This window comes from Zalophus californianus, chromosome 14 (assembly GCF_009762305.2).
Source record: "Zalophus californianus isolate mZalCal1 chromosome 14, mZalCal1.pri.v2, whole genome shotgun sequence".
Classification (NCBI taxonomy): domain Eukaryota; kingdom Metazoa; phylum Chordata; class Mammalia; order Carnivora; family Otariidae; genus Zalophus; species Zalophus californianus.
The window spans coordinates 24,673,701-24,690,400 of NC_045608.1; the positions used below are offsets into that span (position 1 = coordinate 24,673,701).

Consider the following 16,700-nt stretch of genomic DNA (forward strand, 5'->3'; position numbering starts at 1 on the left):
TTGTTTTTACAATATGTTATTGTGAAAATTTTCAAACACAGAGACAAGTTGAATGAATTGTATAGTGAACACTCGTATACCTACCACCTGGGTTCCATAATTAACATTTTGCTGTACTGTTGACCCTTGAACAACATGGGTTTGAACTATATGCATGGGTCCACCTATATGTGGATTTTTTCGATAGATACAATACAGTACTGTAAAGGTATTTTCCTTTTTTTTTTAAGATTTATTTATTTATTAGAGAGATAGAGCACTCGTGCATGCCAGCAGGTGGAATGACAGAAGGAGAGGGAGGGAGAGAGGGAAAGAATCTCAAGCAGACTCCCTGCTGAGCACAGAACTGGACTCAGGGCTCTATCCCACAACCCTGAGATCATGACCTGAGCCGAAATTAAGAGTCAGACACTCAACTGATTGAGCCACCCAAGACCCCCTCCTTATGATTTTCTTAATAACACTTTCTTTTGTCTAGCTTATTTTACTGTAAGAATATAGTATAAAGTACCTATAACATACAAAATACGTTAATTGACTATTTATGTTATCAGTAAGGCTTCTGGTTAACAGTAGGCTGTTTGTTAGTAGTCAAGTTTTTGGGGAGTCAAAACTTAAATGCAGATTTTTGGTTGCACAGGGCAGGGGCGTCAGTGCCTCTAACCCCCATGTTGTTCAAGGGTCAACTCTTATTTCCTTTACCACTTATCAGATTACCTTTTTATATCATTTAAGAAATAATGCATCTAATAAAAAATTATTTAAAAAACTAATGATGTATGGTGATTAACATAACAATAAAAATTATTAAAAAAAAGAAATAATGCATCTTTGTAGAAATTTTGAAGAATCTACAGAAGAGCATAAGATAGAAAATAAGAGTGGCTCTGCTCTCCCAACTGAGATGGTAATAAGATGATAATAGTTACTATTTGTATTCTGGACTTACTGTGTATAGGACACTCACTATTCTAAGCACTTTAGTATCTTGATTTCATTTAAATATCATAGCATTCGTTGTGATGGTTATTGTTATCCCATATTAAATAGAAACTTGGACACAGAGTTTAAGTAACTTATCCAAAGTCCATGGAAGATTAAGTGATGGAGTATGCACTTGACTCAGAAAGTCTGGTTCAGAGTCTATGCTTTTGACCACTGTATTCTTCAACCCCATACTGATCATACTTTAAATTATTGGTTGATCTTCTTTTGGGTCCTCTATCCCTGTGGGAATTTCATGAAAGTAATGGGCCATTTCTTACCCCAACAAAACCATTTATCCTTTCATGCTGTTAAATTCTTCATACCTCTTCAGTGGATTCCTGGAATCTTTTTATTTTACATTTTTTTTTAAGATTTTATTTTTAAGTAATCTCTACATGCAGTGTGGCGCTTGAACTCACGACCCTTAGATCAAGAGTTGCATGCTCTTCCGATTGAGCCAGCAGGCTCCCCTGATTCCTGGAACCTGAGAACCTCTTTTGGCTTAAGAATATATGAAGTTATTTCTACATAACGAATATGAATGAGTATGTATTCATTTGAGTATAATTATGGACATATTAAAACAGATCGTAGAAAGCATGAATGAGTTACAAATGTAGATTTACCTATGTATAGGACTATATCATTAATATATTAAAAATTTCCTCACATCATTAAAAAGTCAACCCCAACATTTTTTAGATCAAAAGCTTTGGTTGTGTTTTTCTTAAAAATAATACAGGGGGCACCTGGGTGGCTCAGTCTTTAAGCGTCTGCCTTTGGCTCGGGTCATGATCCCAGACTTCTGGGATTGAGCCCCGCATCGGGCTCCCTGCTCCACAGGGAGTCTGCTTCTCCCTCTCCCACTCCCCCTGCTTGTGTTCCTTCTCTTGGTGTGTCTCTCTCTGTCAAATAAATAAAATCTTCAAAAAAAAATAATACAGATTTATTTTAGGAAAATCACAAAATACAGTTAAGTACAGGGTAATACAATAAAAAACACCCTTAGTTCCACTCCCCAGATGCAGTCATCATCACTTGGGTGCATCGAACCCTATTCTCTGTTTCTAGAGACCAAAAGTAGTTTTCACAGAGATATGGTCAGACTCCCATGCTTTTTTTACATGATGTTTTAAACCAGCATTTTCCACTTACTCCATCACAAATGGCGCTCCCTATCAAATACTCTGTTTCCATAGCATCATTTTTATTGCTATGCAGACATTTCATTTGTTTGCTAACTATTATTGAACACTGAAGTGATTTTCAACTTTTCACTATTGTCAAAAGTTCTACCAGTGAATGGTCTTACAGTCTTTAAGCACTACCTTAGTTATAACCTTAGCATAACCTTATAACCTTCGGTATAACCTTAAAACTTAGCATAACCTTAAGCATAAACTTAGGATAAGTTCCCAGAAGTGGAGTTATTGGGTCAAAGATATTCTAGATCTGTTAAGGCTTTTCATTTGTGTAGCCAAATTGCCTTGCAAAACCATTGAAGTAAAAAAAATCCCATTTTCCCAGTAGTCATGTTATTTCTCTGTCCTTGCCAACACTGAATACTATCTTCTTTCTTTTTTTTGACTTGTTCCCAGTTAGAGTGGAAGAAAAGTTATCTCACTGAGTCTTAATAGTCATTTCTTTTATTACCAAGAGTGAATGTTTTCTTATGCTTATTGGCCTTTGTATTTCCTCTTTTGTGAATTGTATATTCATCTTCTTAGCTAATTTTTTCATCTTTTTTGTTTTTTGTCTTATCCCGGGTCTGACTTTGCAATCCAAAGGGAAGTACTTTTAATACTGTGGTATGTTTCTCTGGATCTTTTTCTGTTTGGCCCATTTTATTAAGATTTATTTTTTTTATTTTTTAAGTAATCTCTACACCTAATGTGGGACTTAAACCTACAACCCTGAGATCAAGAGTTGCATGCACCACCGACTGAGCCAGCCAGGTGCCCTTGTTTAGCCCCTTTAAATTGAATGATTTTCTTAGCTTGCTTTGTTTTTAATAAAATCAAATATACTTGGATGAGAATAGCATTGTGAACCTTCATATACCCATTACTCATATTAAACGGTTATCAAAGAGGATCATGTCATTTTTAATAGCTATATAATATTTTGTTGTCTAAAATTTTATAATTTATTATTTTTTTTAAGATTTTATTTATTTATTTGAGAGAGAGAGAATGAGAGATAGAGAGCATGAGAGGGAAGAGGGTCAGAGGGAGAAGCAGACTCCCCACTGAGCAGGGAGCCCAATGTGGGACTCGATCCCAGGACTCCAGGATCATGACCTGAGCTGAAGGCAGTCGCTTAACCAACTGAGCCACCCAGGCACCCTAAAATTTTATCATAATTTAATTCTTTATTGTTAGATATTTAATCTTTTTCTAATTTTTTAAAAAAGATTCATTTCTTAGAGAACAAGCAGGAGGGGTAGAGGGAGAGAGAATCTCAAGCAGACTCTGCTGAGCACACGGCCCAATGTGGGGCTCGATCTCTTGACCCTGAGATCACGACCTGAGCCGAGACCAGGAGTTGGACGCTTAATCGACTGCGCCACCCAGGCGCCCCAGTCTTTTTCTAATTTTTTAAATTGATCTCTGTCTGCTGTAATAGACAGATATATAGTTATGCGTTCCTAAATCTTTCTTGCTTTTTTTTTAAGACTTTAATTTTTTTAGAGCAGTTTTGGGTTCCTAGCAAAATTGAGAGAAGGTACAGGGATTTCCCATATACCCTCTCTACCAACACCTTCATAATGCCCTTCTCATCATTATCAACATCCTTTACCAGAGTGATGCCTTCGTTACAACTAATGAACCTATACAGATACACCGTAATCACTGAAAATCCATAGTTTATCTTAGGACTCGCTCTTGGTATTTTACACTCTGTGGGCTTGGACAAATATTTATGACATGTCTCCATCATTATAGTATCTTACAGAGTATTTTCACTGCCCTGAAAATCCTCAGTGTTCTACTTACTCATCCCTTTCCCCAAACCCTTAACCCCTGGCAACCACTGATCTTTTTAGAGTCCGTATAGTTTTCCCTTTTCCAGAAAGTCATGTAGTTGGAACCATACAGTATGTAACCTTTTCAGGTTGGCTTCTTTAGCTTAGTAATATGCATTTAAAGTTCCTTCATGTCTTGTCATGGCTCAATAGCTCGTTTCTTTTTTGCACTCAATAGTATTCTGTTGTCTGGATATACAGTTTTGTTTATCCATTCATCTGCTGAAGGACATCTTGGTTGCTTTCAAGTTTTGGCAATTATAAATAAGGCTTTTATAAACATCCATGTGTAGTTTTTGGTGTGGACCTAAGTTTTCAACTCCTTTGGGCGCATACCAAGGAGTATGATTGCTAGATCATATGATAGCAGTATGTTTAGTATTGTAAGAAACCACCAAACTGTCTTCCAAAGTGGCTGCATTATTTTGCATTCCCACCAGCAATGAATGAAAGTTTCTATTGCTTCACATCCTCGCCAACATTTGGTGTTGTCAGTGTTCTGGGTTTCGACCATTCTAATAGATATATAGTGGTCCCTTATTGTTGTTTTAATTTGCATGTCCCCATATGATGTGATGTGGAGCATCTTTTCATATGCTTATTTGTCATGTGTGTATCTTCTTTGATGAGGTGTCTGTTTAGGTGTTCTGCCCATTTTTAAATTGGGTTGTTTGTTTTCTTATTGAGTTTTAAGGGTTCTTTGTGTATTTTGGTTGACAGTCCTTTATCAAATGTGTCTTTTGCCAACATTTTCTTCTAGTCTGTGGCTTGTCTTCTCATTCTCTTGACATTGTCTTTTCCAGAGCAGAAGTTTTTAAATTTTAATAAGGTCTAGCTTATCAATTTTTTTCTTTCATGGATGTGGCTTTGGTGTTGAATCTAAAAAGTTATCATCCTATCCAGGGTCATCTAGGTTTTGTGCTATGTTATTTTTTAGGAGTTTTATAGTTTTTCATTTTATATTTAGGTCTATGATCTTTTGAGTTGTTTTTTTTTTAAAGATTTTATTTATTTATTTGACAGAGAGAGAGACACAGTGAGAGAGGGAACACAAGCAGGGGGGGTGGGAGAAGGAGAAGCAGGCCTCTCGTGGAGCAGGGAGCCCGACGCAGAGCTGGATCCCAGGACCCCGGGATCATGACCCGAGCCGAAGGCAGACACCTAATGACTGAGCCACCCAGGCGCCCCTTGAGTTGGGTTTTAAAAATTTTTCTGCCAAAACCCAGAATCAAACCATATTTTTTAGTTAATTTTTATGAAGAGTGTAAAGTCTGTGTCTAGCTTCTTTTTTTTTTTTTTTTTTGCCTGTGGATGTCCATTTGTTCCAGCACTGTTTGTTGAAAAGAATATCTTTGTTCCATTGTGTTATCTTTGCTTCTTTGTCAAAGATCTGTTATATATTTTGGGGATTCTATTTCTGGGTCCTCTATTCTGTTCCATTAATCTATTTGTCTACACTTTCACCAATGCCACACTGCCTTGATTACTGTAGCTTCTTGAAGTTGGATGATGTTAGTCCTCCAACTTTGTTCTTCTCCTTCAATATTGGGTTGGCTATTCTGGATCCTGTGTGTTTCTTTTCTTTTCTTTTTAAGATTTATTTATTTATTTTAGAGAGAGGGAGAGAGCGGGGGTGGGGGCGGTAAGGGCACGGGAAGAGGGAGAGAGAGTCTTACACAGACTCAGCGATGAGACTACCTGAGCTGAAACCAAGAGTCAGACACTTAACTGACTCTGCCACCCAGGCGCCCCCTGTGTGTGTGTGTGTTTCTTTCTTTCTTAAAAAGATTTTATTTATTTATTTGAGAGAGAGAGAGATATCGAAAGAACATGTGCAGGGGCGGGGAGAGGGAGAAGCAGCGCCCCCCACTGTGTATTTCTTTAGGATATGTTCCTAGCATTAACATTACTAGATTAGTGCAAATATTTTTTGTAATACATTCACATGGTTCAAAAACTGTAAGGTTCAGAAGGTCTACAGTAAACAGATTCCCACCCATCCCTTCTTTTTTTTTTTAAGATTTTATTTTTAAGGGGCACCTGGGTGGCTCAGTCCGTTAAGCCTCTGCCTTCAGCTCAGGTCATGATCTCAGGGTCCTGGGATTGAGCCCTTCATCAAGCTCCCTGCTGAGCAGGGGCCTGCTTATTCCTCTCCCCTGCCCCTGCTCAAGCTCCCTTTCTCTGTCAAATAAATAAATAAAATCTTATTTATTTATTTGACAGAGACACAGCGAGAGAGGGAACACAAGCAGGGGGAGTGGGAGAGGGAGAAGCAGGCTTCCTGCTGAGCAGGATGCGGGATGCGGGGCTCGATCACAGAAGCCTGGGATCATGACCTGAGCCGAAGGCAGACACTTAATGACTGAGCGAGCCACCCAGGCACTCCAATAAATAAAATCTTAAAAAAAATTTTTTTATTTTTAAGTAATCTCCACACCCAAAGTGGGGCTCCAATTTACAACCCTGAGCCAGCCAGGTGCCCCATTTTTATTTTTGTTTTTATTTTTTTATTTTTATTTTATTTTATTTTATTTTATTTTTTAAAGATTTTATTTATTTATTTGAGAGAGAGAATGAGAGATAGAAAGCACGAGAGGGAAGAGGGTCAGAGGGAGAAGCAGACTCCCCGCTGAGCAGGGAGCCCGATGTGGGACTCGATCCCAGGACTCCAGGATCATGACCTGAGCCGAAGGCAGTCGCTTAACCAACTGAGCCACCCAGGCGCCCTTATTTTTGTTTTTAAAGATTTATTTTTAAGTAATCTCTACACCCAGCATGAGGCTCAAACTCACAACCCTAGATCAAGAGTCTCATGCTCCACCGAGCAAGCCAGCAAGGCTCCCTGCCAACCCATCCCTATCTACTAATCTAGTTCCCTGACCTAGACGTGTTTATTAAATATGTATGTAAAACATACATGTTTTCTTTTAGGCTTTTTATATACCACCTAATTGTAATTCATTGTGTGAAAATTTCATATTCCTACTCAATGCTAGGCATTAATATAATCTCAAGGCAATTTTTAAATATTTTATTTTTGTTTTCAATCTTTGTGACTATTGATGTGATTAGTTTTCTTTGTTAATGTTTATTACGTGCATTTGACTTTAATACTTATTATTACATGGTAAGTTACCCTAACCTCGGGAATCCCATCTTCTCCTTTCCTCCGAAACCGTGTGAGGGACCTGATGTATGTAATAGCTGTTCAATATTTTATGATAATATTCCTTTCAGAGTGGTGGTGCAGAATGAGAGGAGAGAAGAGTGGACGTCACTCCTTGTGACCATTAAAAAACTCTTCATCCAGTATCCAGTGTTGGTGCGACTGGAACAGGCAGGTACTGCATTCATATGGTAGGAGGTGCAGCAGGGAAAGGAGATGTAGGATGGGAGCTAGGAGATGAAGAGGTTCATGCTTGCTTCCCTCCCAGTGCTGGGCCTAGTTTCTGCTTCTGGTCAGGTTCCTATTTCCAGTTGGGTCCAGTTGTTCATTAGGTATGCAGTGAATTCAGTAATGTCCCTACTACAGGGTGGAGCCTGTGGAGCCACTTTCCACTTGTTCTTTTAGAGTTCATCTTACATGGGATACTTTTCCTCTCTTATGTCTTTTGCTTCAGAGGGTTTTCCTCAAGGAGACAATTCTACCTCAGCACAAGGAAACTACTTAGAGGCCATCAATCTGTCATTCAATGGTGAGTAAGGACACTAGCCATGGTGAGCTGGCATCTTGTTTAGCACATGGCTATGAACTTCTTTTTACTAATGTCCAAATACCCAGACCAGTTGATAATCTCTCCACCCACCTACCCCAAAGATTAATTGAAAGCAGTAACTTCTGATTGGATGGTTTTAATGGCCAGCATTTAGCTTTTGGGTCTACTTTTGGGAATTAACTTGCTGTTCTCATCTGCTTCTCATGGTAACCTGAGAATAAAGAGCTAGAAGGAATCTTCCTTGGGCTGTTTTACTAAAACTGTGTTCTTGCTATTTTTTTACTCCATCCCTCAATTGCTTCTAGGTAATTAAAAAAATTTTTTTTTTAATTACAAAAAGAACTCATTGTTCCTAGAATTCTAATAATCAGGGTATATCAAGTAAAAATGAAGATCTCCCCCCTTCCTTTACTGTCAGTTCCCTTCCAAGAGGGAACCTTGTTAACAGTGTGGTGTGATTTCTTCCGAAGGTTTGTCCCTGCATTTATATGTTAGGTGATAACGCTTTGTTTGCAAATAACAGAAACATACTGAATTGGTTTACACAAAAAGGGAAATTTACTCTCAGGATATAGGGACCTGGTGGGGCTACCAGGAAAGGCTTGAACATCATGCAGAAGAAGGTGGGGACCAAGGTGGCTCCAGGAACTGCAAAAGCAGGTATTCCTAGAACAGTGTTCAGCTCCCAGCTCTGTCAGCTCTCTCCTCTCTGTTCAGAATTCCGTGTTCCTAGCAGGGTCTGATCGGCCCAGCTTCGGTTAGGCATCCATTGGCACTGCCAGCGGTGGAAGTGATGATGTGTGGTCACTTCACTGTGCATATAACCTGCCCATGTGTCTACACTCAGGTGCCGGGGATTCTGAAGCACAGGGTGTTGAATTAGTGAATCTTTTTGTCATATTGGAATATCTTTGGTTTTCTAAAATCAGGATTGTATAGGACAGAAATAAAAATTAACTTGCCAGATTTACAAAGTCCACTCTTTTAAATATTGTCTTCAATTAATATTTGATTTTTGTAAATTTCAATACAGACTCATTGATGGATTGTTTAAATTTAAATGACATGAAACTTGAGCATTTAATGCTGCACAAGGCAAGTATTAGGCATCAATGAGGGGGTGTTAGTAAAGGCAACAGTGACATAGTCTTGTGTTCAAGCAGTTTTAATGTAGATGGAGAGGCAGATGTGCACACAACTAACTAGAATTCAGGTCAGAACGTGTCTGTTGCTGCAACAGAAACATGGACAAAATACTCTGAGGGCACAGAGAGGCCCGCCAGTGGCTGGTTTCTGAAAAGCTGTAACCTCTTCATTTGAGAACTTTTGCTTTCTTTCAAGTGTTTGACAAGCACTACATCAACCGCAACTTTGACAGGACTGGGCAGATGTCTGTGGTGATCACGCCTGGGGTAGGTGTGTTTGAAGTGGACCGTCTACTCATGATCTTGACCAAGCAGCGGATGATAGATAACGGTAATCCTCCCTGGTTTATGCTGTCTCCGAGTGTTTATAGCCCGACTTCCCCTTAGAACTCTGAGCTCTCCCTGGCTAGAGGTCCTGGAGATGTGAATAATATTAGGGGACAAAAAAAGTTCCGTGGTCAAATTGGTCTGGGAAATGCTGGGTCATACACAGTTTAGGCAGATTCTCTCATTGCAGGTTTTAATATGTTAGTGTATCATGTCTATCGCTAATGGTACTCAGAATTTCACGAACATATATGACACTGGAGAACTCTTTTTGGGGGGATTGTTTCAAGTAACCAGTGTGCCATCAGTCTGCCTTGGGGAGGACTATCAGCTCTTCGGATCTGGTCCTCCCTCCATGATGTGCCATGCTTCCCCACCTTGTACCCCTGGCCTCATTAAATTTGTGCCTCAACAACAAGATGGAGGTGGACTGTAAATCCTGATTGCCCATAAAGAAGCTCCATTAAATGATATGGATTGTTTTGCTTTTTTCCTGAAATAACAAGGTTCCTTTTCCTTTCTGGCCTCGAAACTTTAGTCATGGAGGCTTGGGTTGTCTTTTTGACAAATCATGATCTACAAAGCAGTCAAAGGCTAATTGTCAAGCATTCAATAATTGCAGGCTGTGATGGGACCTGGTAAAGTGGAAAGAGACAAAATGCCTATTTACTTCTTTGCTATGTAGGCAAATGAGGTTATAAATCATAGGATGGGAAGTCGGCTTTGCCTCATACCCTGACCCAGTTCAATAGTACTGTTAATAGACTGGGACACTTATCTCTACTTCTTTCCACCCCCACCCCAAACTCTTTTTGTCTTCTCTTTTTTAGGAATTGGTGTGGACTTGGTGTGCATGGGGGAGCAACCATTACATGCTGTCCCATTGTTCAAGGTGATTCGATTTTGGATTGCTTCCTAAAGGCCAGTTCCTAGTACTAGGGTGATCTTGAGAATACTTCAGAACAGGAAAGTTCCTTGTTTTCTAGCTGATCTGTGCACTGGCTTTTTCCCTTCTAGCTGCATAATCGAAGTGCACCTCGTGATTCTCGTCTGGGTGATGACTATAATATTCCTCACTGGATAAACCACAGGTGGGTGTGACCTTGATTCGTGGTAGATGATACGGGTTTTAAATAACTTCCTTGCCATTTTCTCTTCCCATCTGTTAAGTTCTTACAATAAAACCTTTTTGTTAAGAAAATGCAGAAACCAAAGTTCCAACATTTGCTTAGAGCTTCTGTACGTGCAAAGCAGTGGCAGTAACGTAAGAACAGTCTAGAGTGAAAAAAATAGAGGCAAATTTGAAGGACTTATTTCTATTATTAGCCCCAGCTCCTATGACTCCCAGCTCCCACAGATCATAGCAGACGAACATTGTGCCCGGCATTCTGTTTGTAGAAAAATCCCCATGCCTCTTCACATGGGACAAGGCCTCAGTGTTTCTGCTGATTGAGGCTCATGCCTCTGTGTGGTGTGTCTTATGCCTCTGTCATTGCCACTGCCTTGTCCCATCCTCATCTTTTTGAATAACTGCAATCATCTTTTTATTTTTTTTTAAAGATTTTATTTATTTATTTGACAGAGAGAGAGAGCACAGCAGGGGGAGTGGGAGAGGGAGAAGCAGGCTCCCCACTGAGCAGGGTGCCTGATGCGGGGCTCGATCCCAGGACCCTGGGATCATGACCTGAGCGAAAGGCAGACGCTCAACAGACTGAGCCACCCAGGTGCCCTGAATAAGTGCAATAATCTTAATAGTGTGTCTATTTCTGATCTCTCTCCTTCAGTCCATCCTTTAGAACAGGGTTTCTCAACCTCGACACTACTGACATTTTGGGCCAGATCATCTTTGTTGTTGGGGGGCTGCCCTGTGCATTGTAGGATGTTGAGCAGCATTCCCGACCTCCACCCACCAGATGCCAACAGCACCCAGCCCCAGGGTGACGACCAAACAAAATGTCTGCAAGAACCGTAGCTAAGTGAATTTTCCTATCAAAAAACCTGGAGAGAGTTAAACTGTTTCTTTGAAATTTTCTGGTAGAACTCATAACCTCCTGGAAACTCTCTATGAGAACTAGATAACTTCAGACCTGCCAAAAGTGAAAAGCCTTGGGCTATTACTTCTTTTTAATGTTTTATGATTTTTAAAAATGCCTGTAGGCTTATGGAAAATGCAGTTGAAACCATTGGAAACGGGAGGGAAATCATTTAGACTAAAAAACAACAAAATAAAAAAAAATCAAATGTCTGTTGCGTTGCCACATGCCTCCTGGGTGGCAGAATGCCCCCTTGTTCCCCACTCCCCCCCCCACCCCGGCCCTCGCATTGAGGATCAGTTCTTTGGACCAGTGGTTTTCTTCTTTCCTTTCTAATTTTTTTTCTTAAGCACCAGGCACCCTTTCCTCCTTTTTTTTTTTTTTTTTTAAGTAAAAGTCTTATTTGCAACCAAATATAAAATAGTGAAAAAGTACTCTGTGTCCTAATGTAGTAGGCCTGGATGTTGCACCAGGGAACCCCAGGGGTCTGGGGACCAGCATCTGTCAATCGCTGCTCTACCTGGTTGCCAAAGTCATTTCATGAAAACTAAGTCCTGTTGCTCTTTTTCTCTGATTCCTCACACCAGCTTGATGAAGACTAAAGTGTTTGACATTCGAGGCCTTCTCCCCCACTCTTGCCCTCTTTTATCCTGCATAGCAGATGCACACTTCTCCTACTTCTGGGCCTTTCCACCTCGAGGGCCTCTCCACCTGCCCTCTTCCTCGCAAATGCCTATTTATCCTCTAAAACCTGGCCCCAACATCTCTCTTCTGTGAGTTCTTCCTGTGCTGTCCTAGAGAGCCAATAGCCACTTCCTCTTTAGTGCTTCTAGAGCATTCTGCCCTTCTCTGGATTGTCTGTTTTAAGCTGGCACTCCACGAGGGGCAGAAGACTGCTTGGCTGTGCCCCAAGCTAAACAGAACCTTTAATTCTGTCTTCTGTTTATTTGCAAATCTTTGCTGGAGACCAGCCTGAAAATTCATCACAAAGGCTGATTCCGGCCTTGTAGTTTTTCCTTTACCTTTGTTATGGGCCTTGTTGCCCTTGTTATGGTAGTTGCACCCAGTCAGCTATAATCATTCATAGGCGAAGAATCAAGAAGGAATAGTGGTTTGGCCAGCTGTGTAAGGATGGTCTGGTCACCCAGTAATTATCCTGTTCTGAGTATGCCTCTTCTTTCTCAGCCCAGTGAGAGACTCTCTGGCTGGTCATCCATGTGATTCTGTTACGTACATGTATGTGTAACTGTTCAGTGTTGCTCAGTTTTGTATGTTGTCATTGCATTGCTTGATGAGGTCACTTTAATAAACAGTGCCTGCTTCCCAAGAAGATGCCTTCAGAATCTTCCTCGTCTTGTGTTTATGTTACTGCCATTCTAAAAACTTGGTTCAAGTAAAATAGTATTTTGAACTTTTTTGTTTTTTCACTTATTCCAGAGAGCAATGTATCTTCTTTTTTGTCAGCCCTGTAATTAGGTTTGGCTTTGTAATCTTTGAATAGACATTCGGATTCTTTTGCCCATAAGAAAACAGCTACTGTTTAATTATACACCATATTTCATGGTTTTTTGTTTAGTTTTAACAGGACAGAGTAGCCATTGCACCCAAAAATATATACATTTAAACACTGTAATTTCCTCAAATTTTAATTAATGATAGCTTGAAGGTTTCCTGATTCATCACTTTATTTTTCATGCCAAATTGGCTCTCTGATGCCATTTAAGATGGACAATAGATTCACACAGGTGGGGCTTCAGAATCTGAGAGCTGGGATGGCCCGAGGCCTGCTTTTCACTTCTCACTGTGAGCCTTGTTTGCTTGAGCCAGGCAGGGACAGGAGCAAAGGGGGCTCATAGCCTGGGAAGCACGGCTGCTCATAGAGGCCATTGTTCTCATCCTGTCCACGAGCCTCTTCAGAAGTGTCCCACAAGGCCAGGGAGCTTACCTGAAGCATAATCAAATTGTCTTCAGTGAAAAATTACCACTCTCAAAGTACTTTTGGTTAGTAATGAAAATTGATCCAAAAAGTAAATTAATAGCAGATATATGAGTTATAAAACTGGGGTATCACAGACTATCCCTGGAGTTTGTTTTAGAGATCATAGAGACCCTCCAATCACACTGGATAGGTGAGGAACCCGAGTTCCAGAGAGGTAAAGTGGCTTGCAAGGGTTGAACAGCAAGTTCATGGCAAGGCTGAAGCTATTGGTTTAACCATTTGAAATTGTGATAGTAAACTGGTTTTGACCTTCAAATACAGCAACTTCGTGTGGATAAATCTAACAGAAGGCCATTCTTCTGGCTCATACCACTTTTCCACACAAATCTTTTTATTTATTTATTTTTTTTCAAATTTTTATTTAAATTCTAGTTAACATATAGTGTAATATTGGTTTCAGGAATAGAATTTAGTGATTCATCACTTCCACTCAGATCTTTTGTCATTAATATCTGGAAAGAGAGCAGCATCCTCTACCCAGTACTTGCCTTGGTACTACTTGGCGGGGGGGCAAGTGCCAGGGGCTGGTTAGACTCCGGGTCTGACTGCAGTTAGTATTCTTACGTTCTTGTGCACATAAAGTGTTAGTTACTGGGATTGCCCTACAGTCCACTGGTTATCTATTGATACTGCCTTTTTTTTTTTTTTTTTTTTGTCTGTGATCAGAGTTATGATGGAAGGTGGGGATTGGTTAGTATTCAAAACATTTTTCCCATAAGTTAATTATAGATAAAAGAGAACAGAGAGACATGTCTGAGAAATGGAAAAGGCTGTACAGCCTCTATTTACTCATTCATTCAGTATACCCAGGGCCAGCTTGGGTCTCCCAGTTTTCCTTTGTGCCTGACATGACTGCATTAAGGTATGATTTTCAGAGGAGTAGGAATTTGATGGTTTGTGCCTTCCCTTCTCTTCTTCTCCTCTTCTCTTCTCTTCAGGTAGGCTCCATAGCCAGTGTGGAACCCAGTGCAGGGCTTGAACTCACAACCCTGAGATTGAGACCTGAGCTAAGATCAAGAGTCAGATGCTCAATGGACTGAGCCACCCCTGTGGCAGATTTTCTTGAGACCACTTTTTTCTTTCCTTACCTCAGTTATTCTTGCTTACCAAATGCTATTCAACCCATGAGTGCTAAGGACCACCCTTGGGCCCAGCATCATGCTGAGTATCAAGATGCAAAAGTATCATGGTATAAATAGATTTAATCCCTGTCACAAGGAGGGGATTCTTGTCCAGTTAGGAATCAGGCCTAGCGTGAAGTAGTTTATGGAGAATAAAGAACAGTAATTAAAACCATATTTAATGTTTATAGTAACTACAGAACAAGTTAGAATTGGGGGAATCAGTGAAGCCTGAGACATAGGCAGTCATGAGAGAGCTAATCCACGGCTGGGGTTTTAACTGTGTCTTCAAGTCTAAAATGAAAGGGGCTTAGATTAACGACCTTTTTTCTTTCACAGTTTCTATACGTCCAAAAGCCAGCTCTTTTGTAACAGTTTCACCCCGCGAATAAAACTGGCAGGAAAGAAGGTAGGTGTCACCAACTCGTAGAACCTTCAGGGACTGTCACTCATGGTTATTTTGGTCCCAAGATAAGCCCTTCTCCCCCCATGGTCATTAATAAGTTTAAGATATTTGTCTTAGAACTTTATGATTTTCCACATTAAATACATCAGTAACAAGGCAGACCCTCAGACTGTAACAAATATCTTTGGGAAAAGTATGACAATTATTTGTAGTTCCTTAATAATGAAAGAATTATTCTTGTTATGATGTCACTGGTTTATTCAGACACTGGGACCTCTCAGGTACCTTTGGGGACAAAGACGTGGGCATGCATTGCAGCAAAGGGGAAATATGAAAAGATCAAATCTTAGCAGTAGTTAAAGAGATGCAAATTCAAACAAGAATTGGATTATCTCACCAAATGGGTTTATTTTACTTTATCTTTTAAAGATTTTATTTTTAAGTAATTGCTACACCCAACGTGGGGCTTGAACTTACAACCCTGAGATCTAAGAGTTGCATGCTGTACGGACTGAGCCAGCCATGTGCCTCTGCTTACCAAATAGGCTTAAAACAAAATAATTATACCAAGTCCTGGAAAAAGTGGTGAAATTGGTGCTCGAGTACCTGGTTGGTGTACCACATACTTATGAAAGGCAGTTCAACCATGTGTATCAAGAGCAGTGCAAATGTTCATGCCACTTGATCAGATAATTCCATTTTTGGCCATGTGGTCTAAGGAAATAACTGAAGATAGTGAATGCGAATGTCTTGGTCCTGTATTATTTATAATAGTGAGAAGTTAAAAATAATAGGGAAATGACTAAATAAACCATGAGATACCCACTTGATGGAATATATTCACAGCCAATAAAAATGCCAGTTTTAAGAACCTTCAAGGGTGTGTTTGATGTAAGATGAAGAGAAAAGCAGACTGTTAGGTATATAGGTGGCATATGAGGGTGCTCTCACCCATCTGCCTGTTTCTAGCAGAGCTGAACTCTGAAAGCTGTCCCATTGTGGCTGTGTTAGTAGTATCAGGGCCATTTCTTCCTTTTTGGGGGTGATGGGGAGTTAATGTTACTTGTCTAATAAGGAAAATGTTAATTTTGAGCACTGTGAGGACTCCTCCTGAAATAGACCATGTCAAGTAGTGAAGTGCTCGGAGAAGGGACTCTGCCCAGAAAGGGCACCTCCTGCCCCTCTCATCACAACCTTTTATGCCTTTATCACAACCCTTCTGGGCAAAGTGGGACACAGAGGGAACTTCTCTGCAACATGATCATTTTGTCTTTTTTTTTTTTTAAGATTTATGTATTTATTTGAGAGAGAATGAGAGCGCACACACATGTGTGTGAGCGAGGGAGGAGGGGCAGAGGCAGAGAGAATCTCCAGCAGACTCCCTGCCAAGCGCAGAGCCTGATGTGGAGCTTGATCTTACGACCCTGAGATCATGACCTGAGCTGAAATCAAGAGGTGGATGCCTAACCGACTGAGCCACTCAGGCGCCCCTGCAACATGATCATTTTAAAGAAGAAAGAATGAGTATTGTTATGAAAGTTTAAAGGGTCCTGAAAAAGATTTATTTGGGGAAAAAAAAAGCACCTCGTTCCATTTTCTCTCTGCCTTTGTATGCCATTTCAGCAAATTGGGTGATCCACTGAGTGCTGAGCTCTTGTAGGTGTAGGCAGACCTGTGAGAGTACCGTGGTGAAGGGGAAGTGTGCATGCAGGGCTTGGGGTCAGGTAGAAGCTAGCCATGGTAGGACATACACGCCAGTGGACTGACCAAGAGCATGAAGGGCTGGGCTTGGATTTTGGCTCTGCCACCCTCCAACAGTGTGACTCTGAGCAAGTCCCCTTTTCTCTCTAGAATTGAATATCCTTGCCTGTAAGGTGGGGTGTATGTCCCCATTGGATAGAGTTTTGAGGGTGACCAAGGTGTGAGGTGGGCCTAATAGGG

At 40.5% G+C, this 16,700-nt stretch overlaps 1 protein-coding gene across 9 annotated transcripts in view; it reads left to right on the forward strand.

The window, feature by feature from the left end:
• DEPDC5 (DEP domain containing 5, GATOR1 subcomplex subunit) overlaps window positions 1–16,700 on the forward strand; it is a 122,784-nt gene that overhangs the window by 31,543 nt on the left and 74,541 nt on the right. For all 9 annotated transcript variants that reach the window (XR_003516929.1, XM_027576287.1, XM_027576288.1 and 6 more), the window contains exons 13-18: window positions 7,250–7,353; window positions 7,633–7,707; window positions 9,070–9,204; window positions 10,031–10,092; window positions 10,218–10,291; window positions 14,693–14,762. Coding sequence is in view for 8 of the 9 variants with exons in the window: in XM_027576287.1 (XP_027432088.1) it covers window positions 7,250–7,353; window positions 7,633–7,707; window positions 9,070–9,204; window positions 10,031–10,092; window positions 10,218–10,291; window positions 14,693–14,762 (520 nt within the window). In the remaining variant the exon portion in view is untranslated. The remainder of the gene's footprint in view (window positions 1–7,249; window positions 7,354–7,632; window positions 7,708–9,069; window positions 9,205–10,030; window positions 10,093–10,217; window positions 10,292–14,692; window positions 14,763–16,700) is intronic.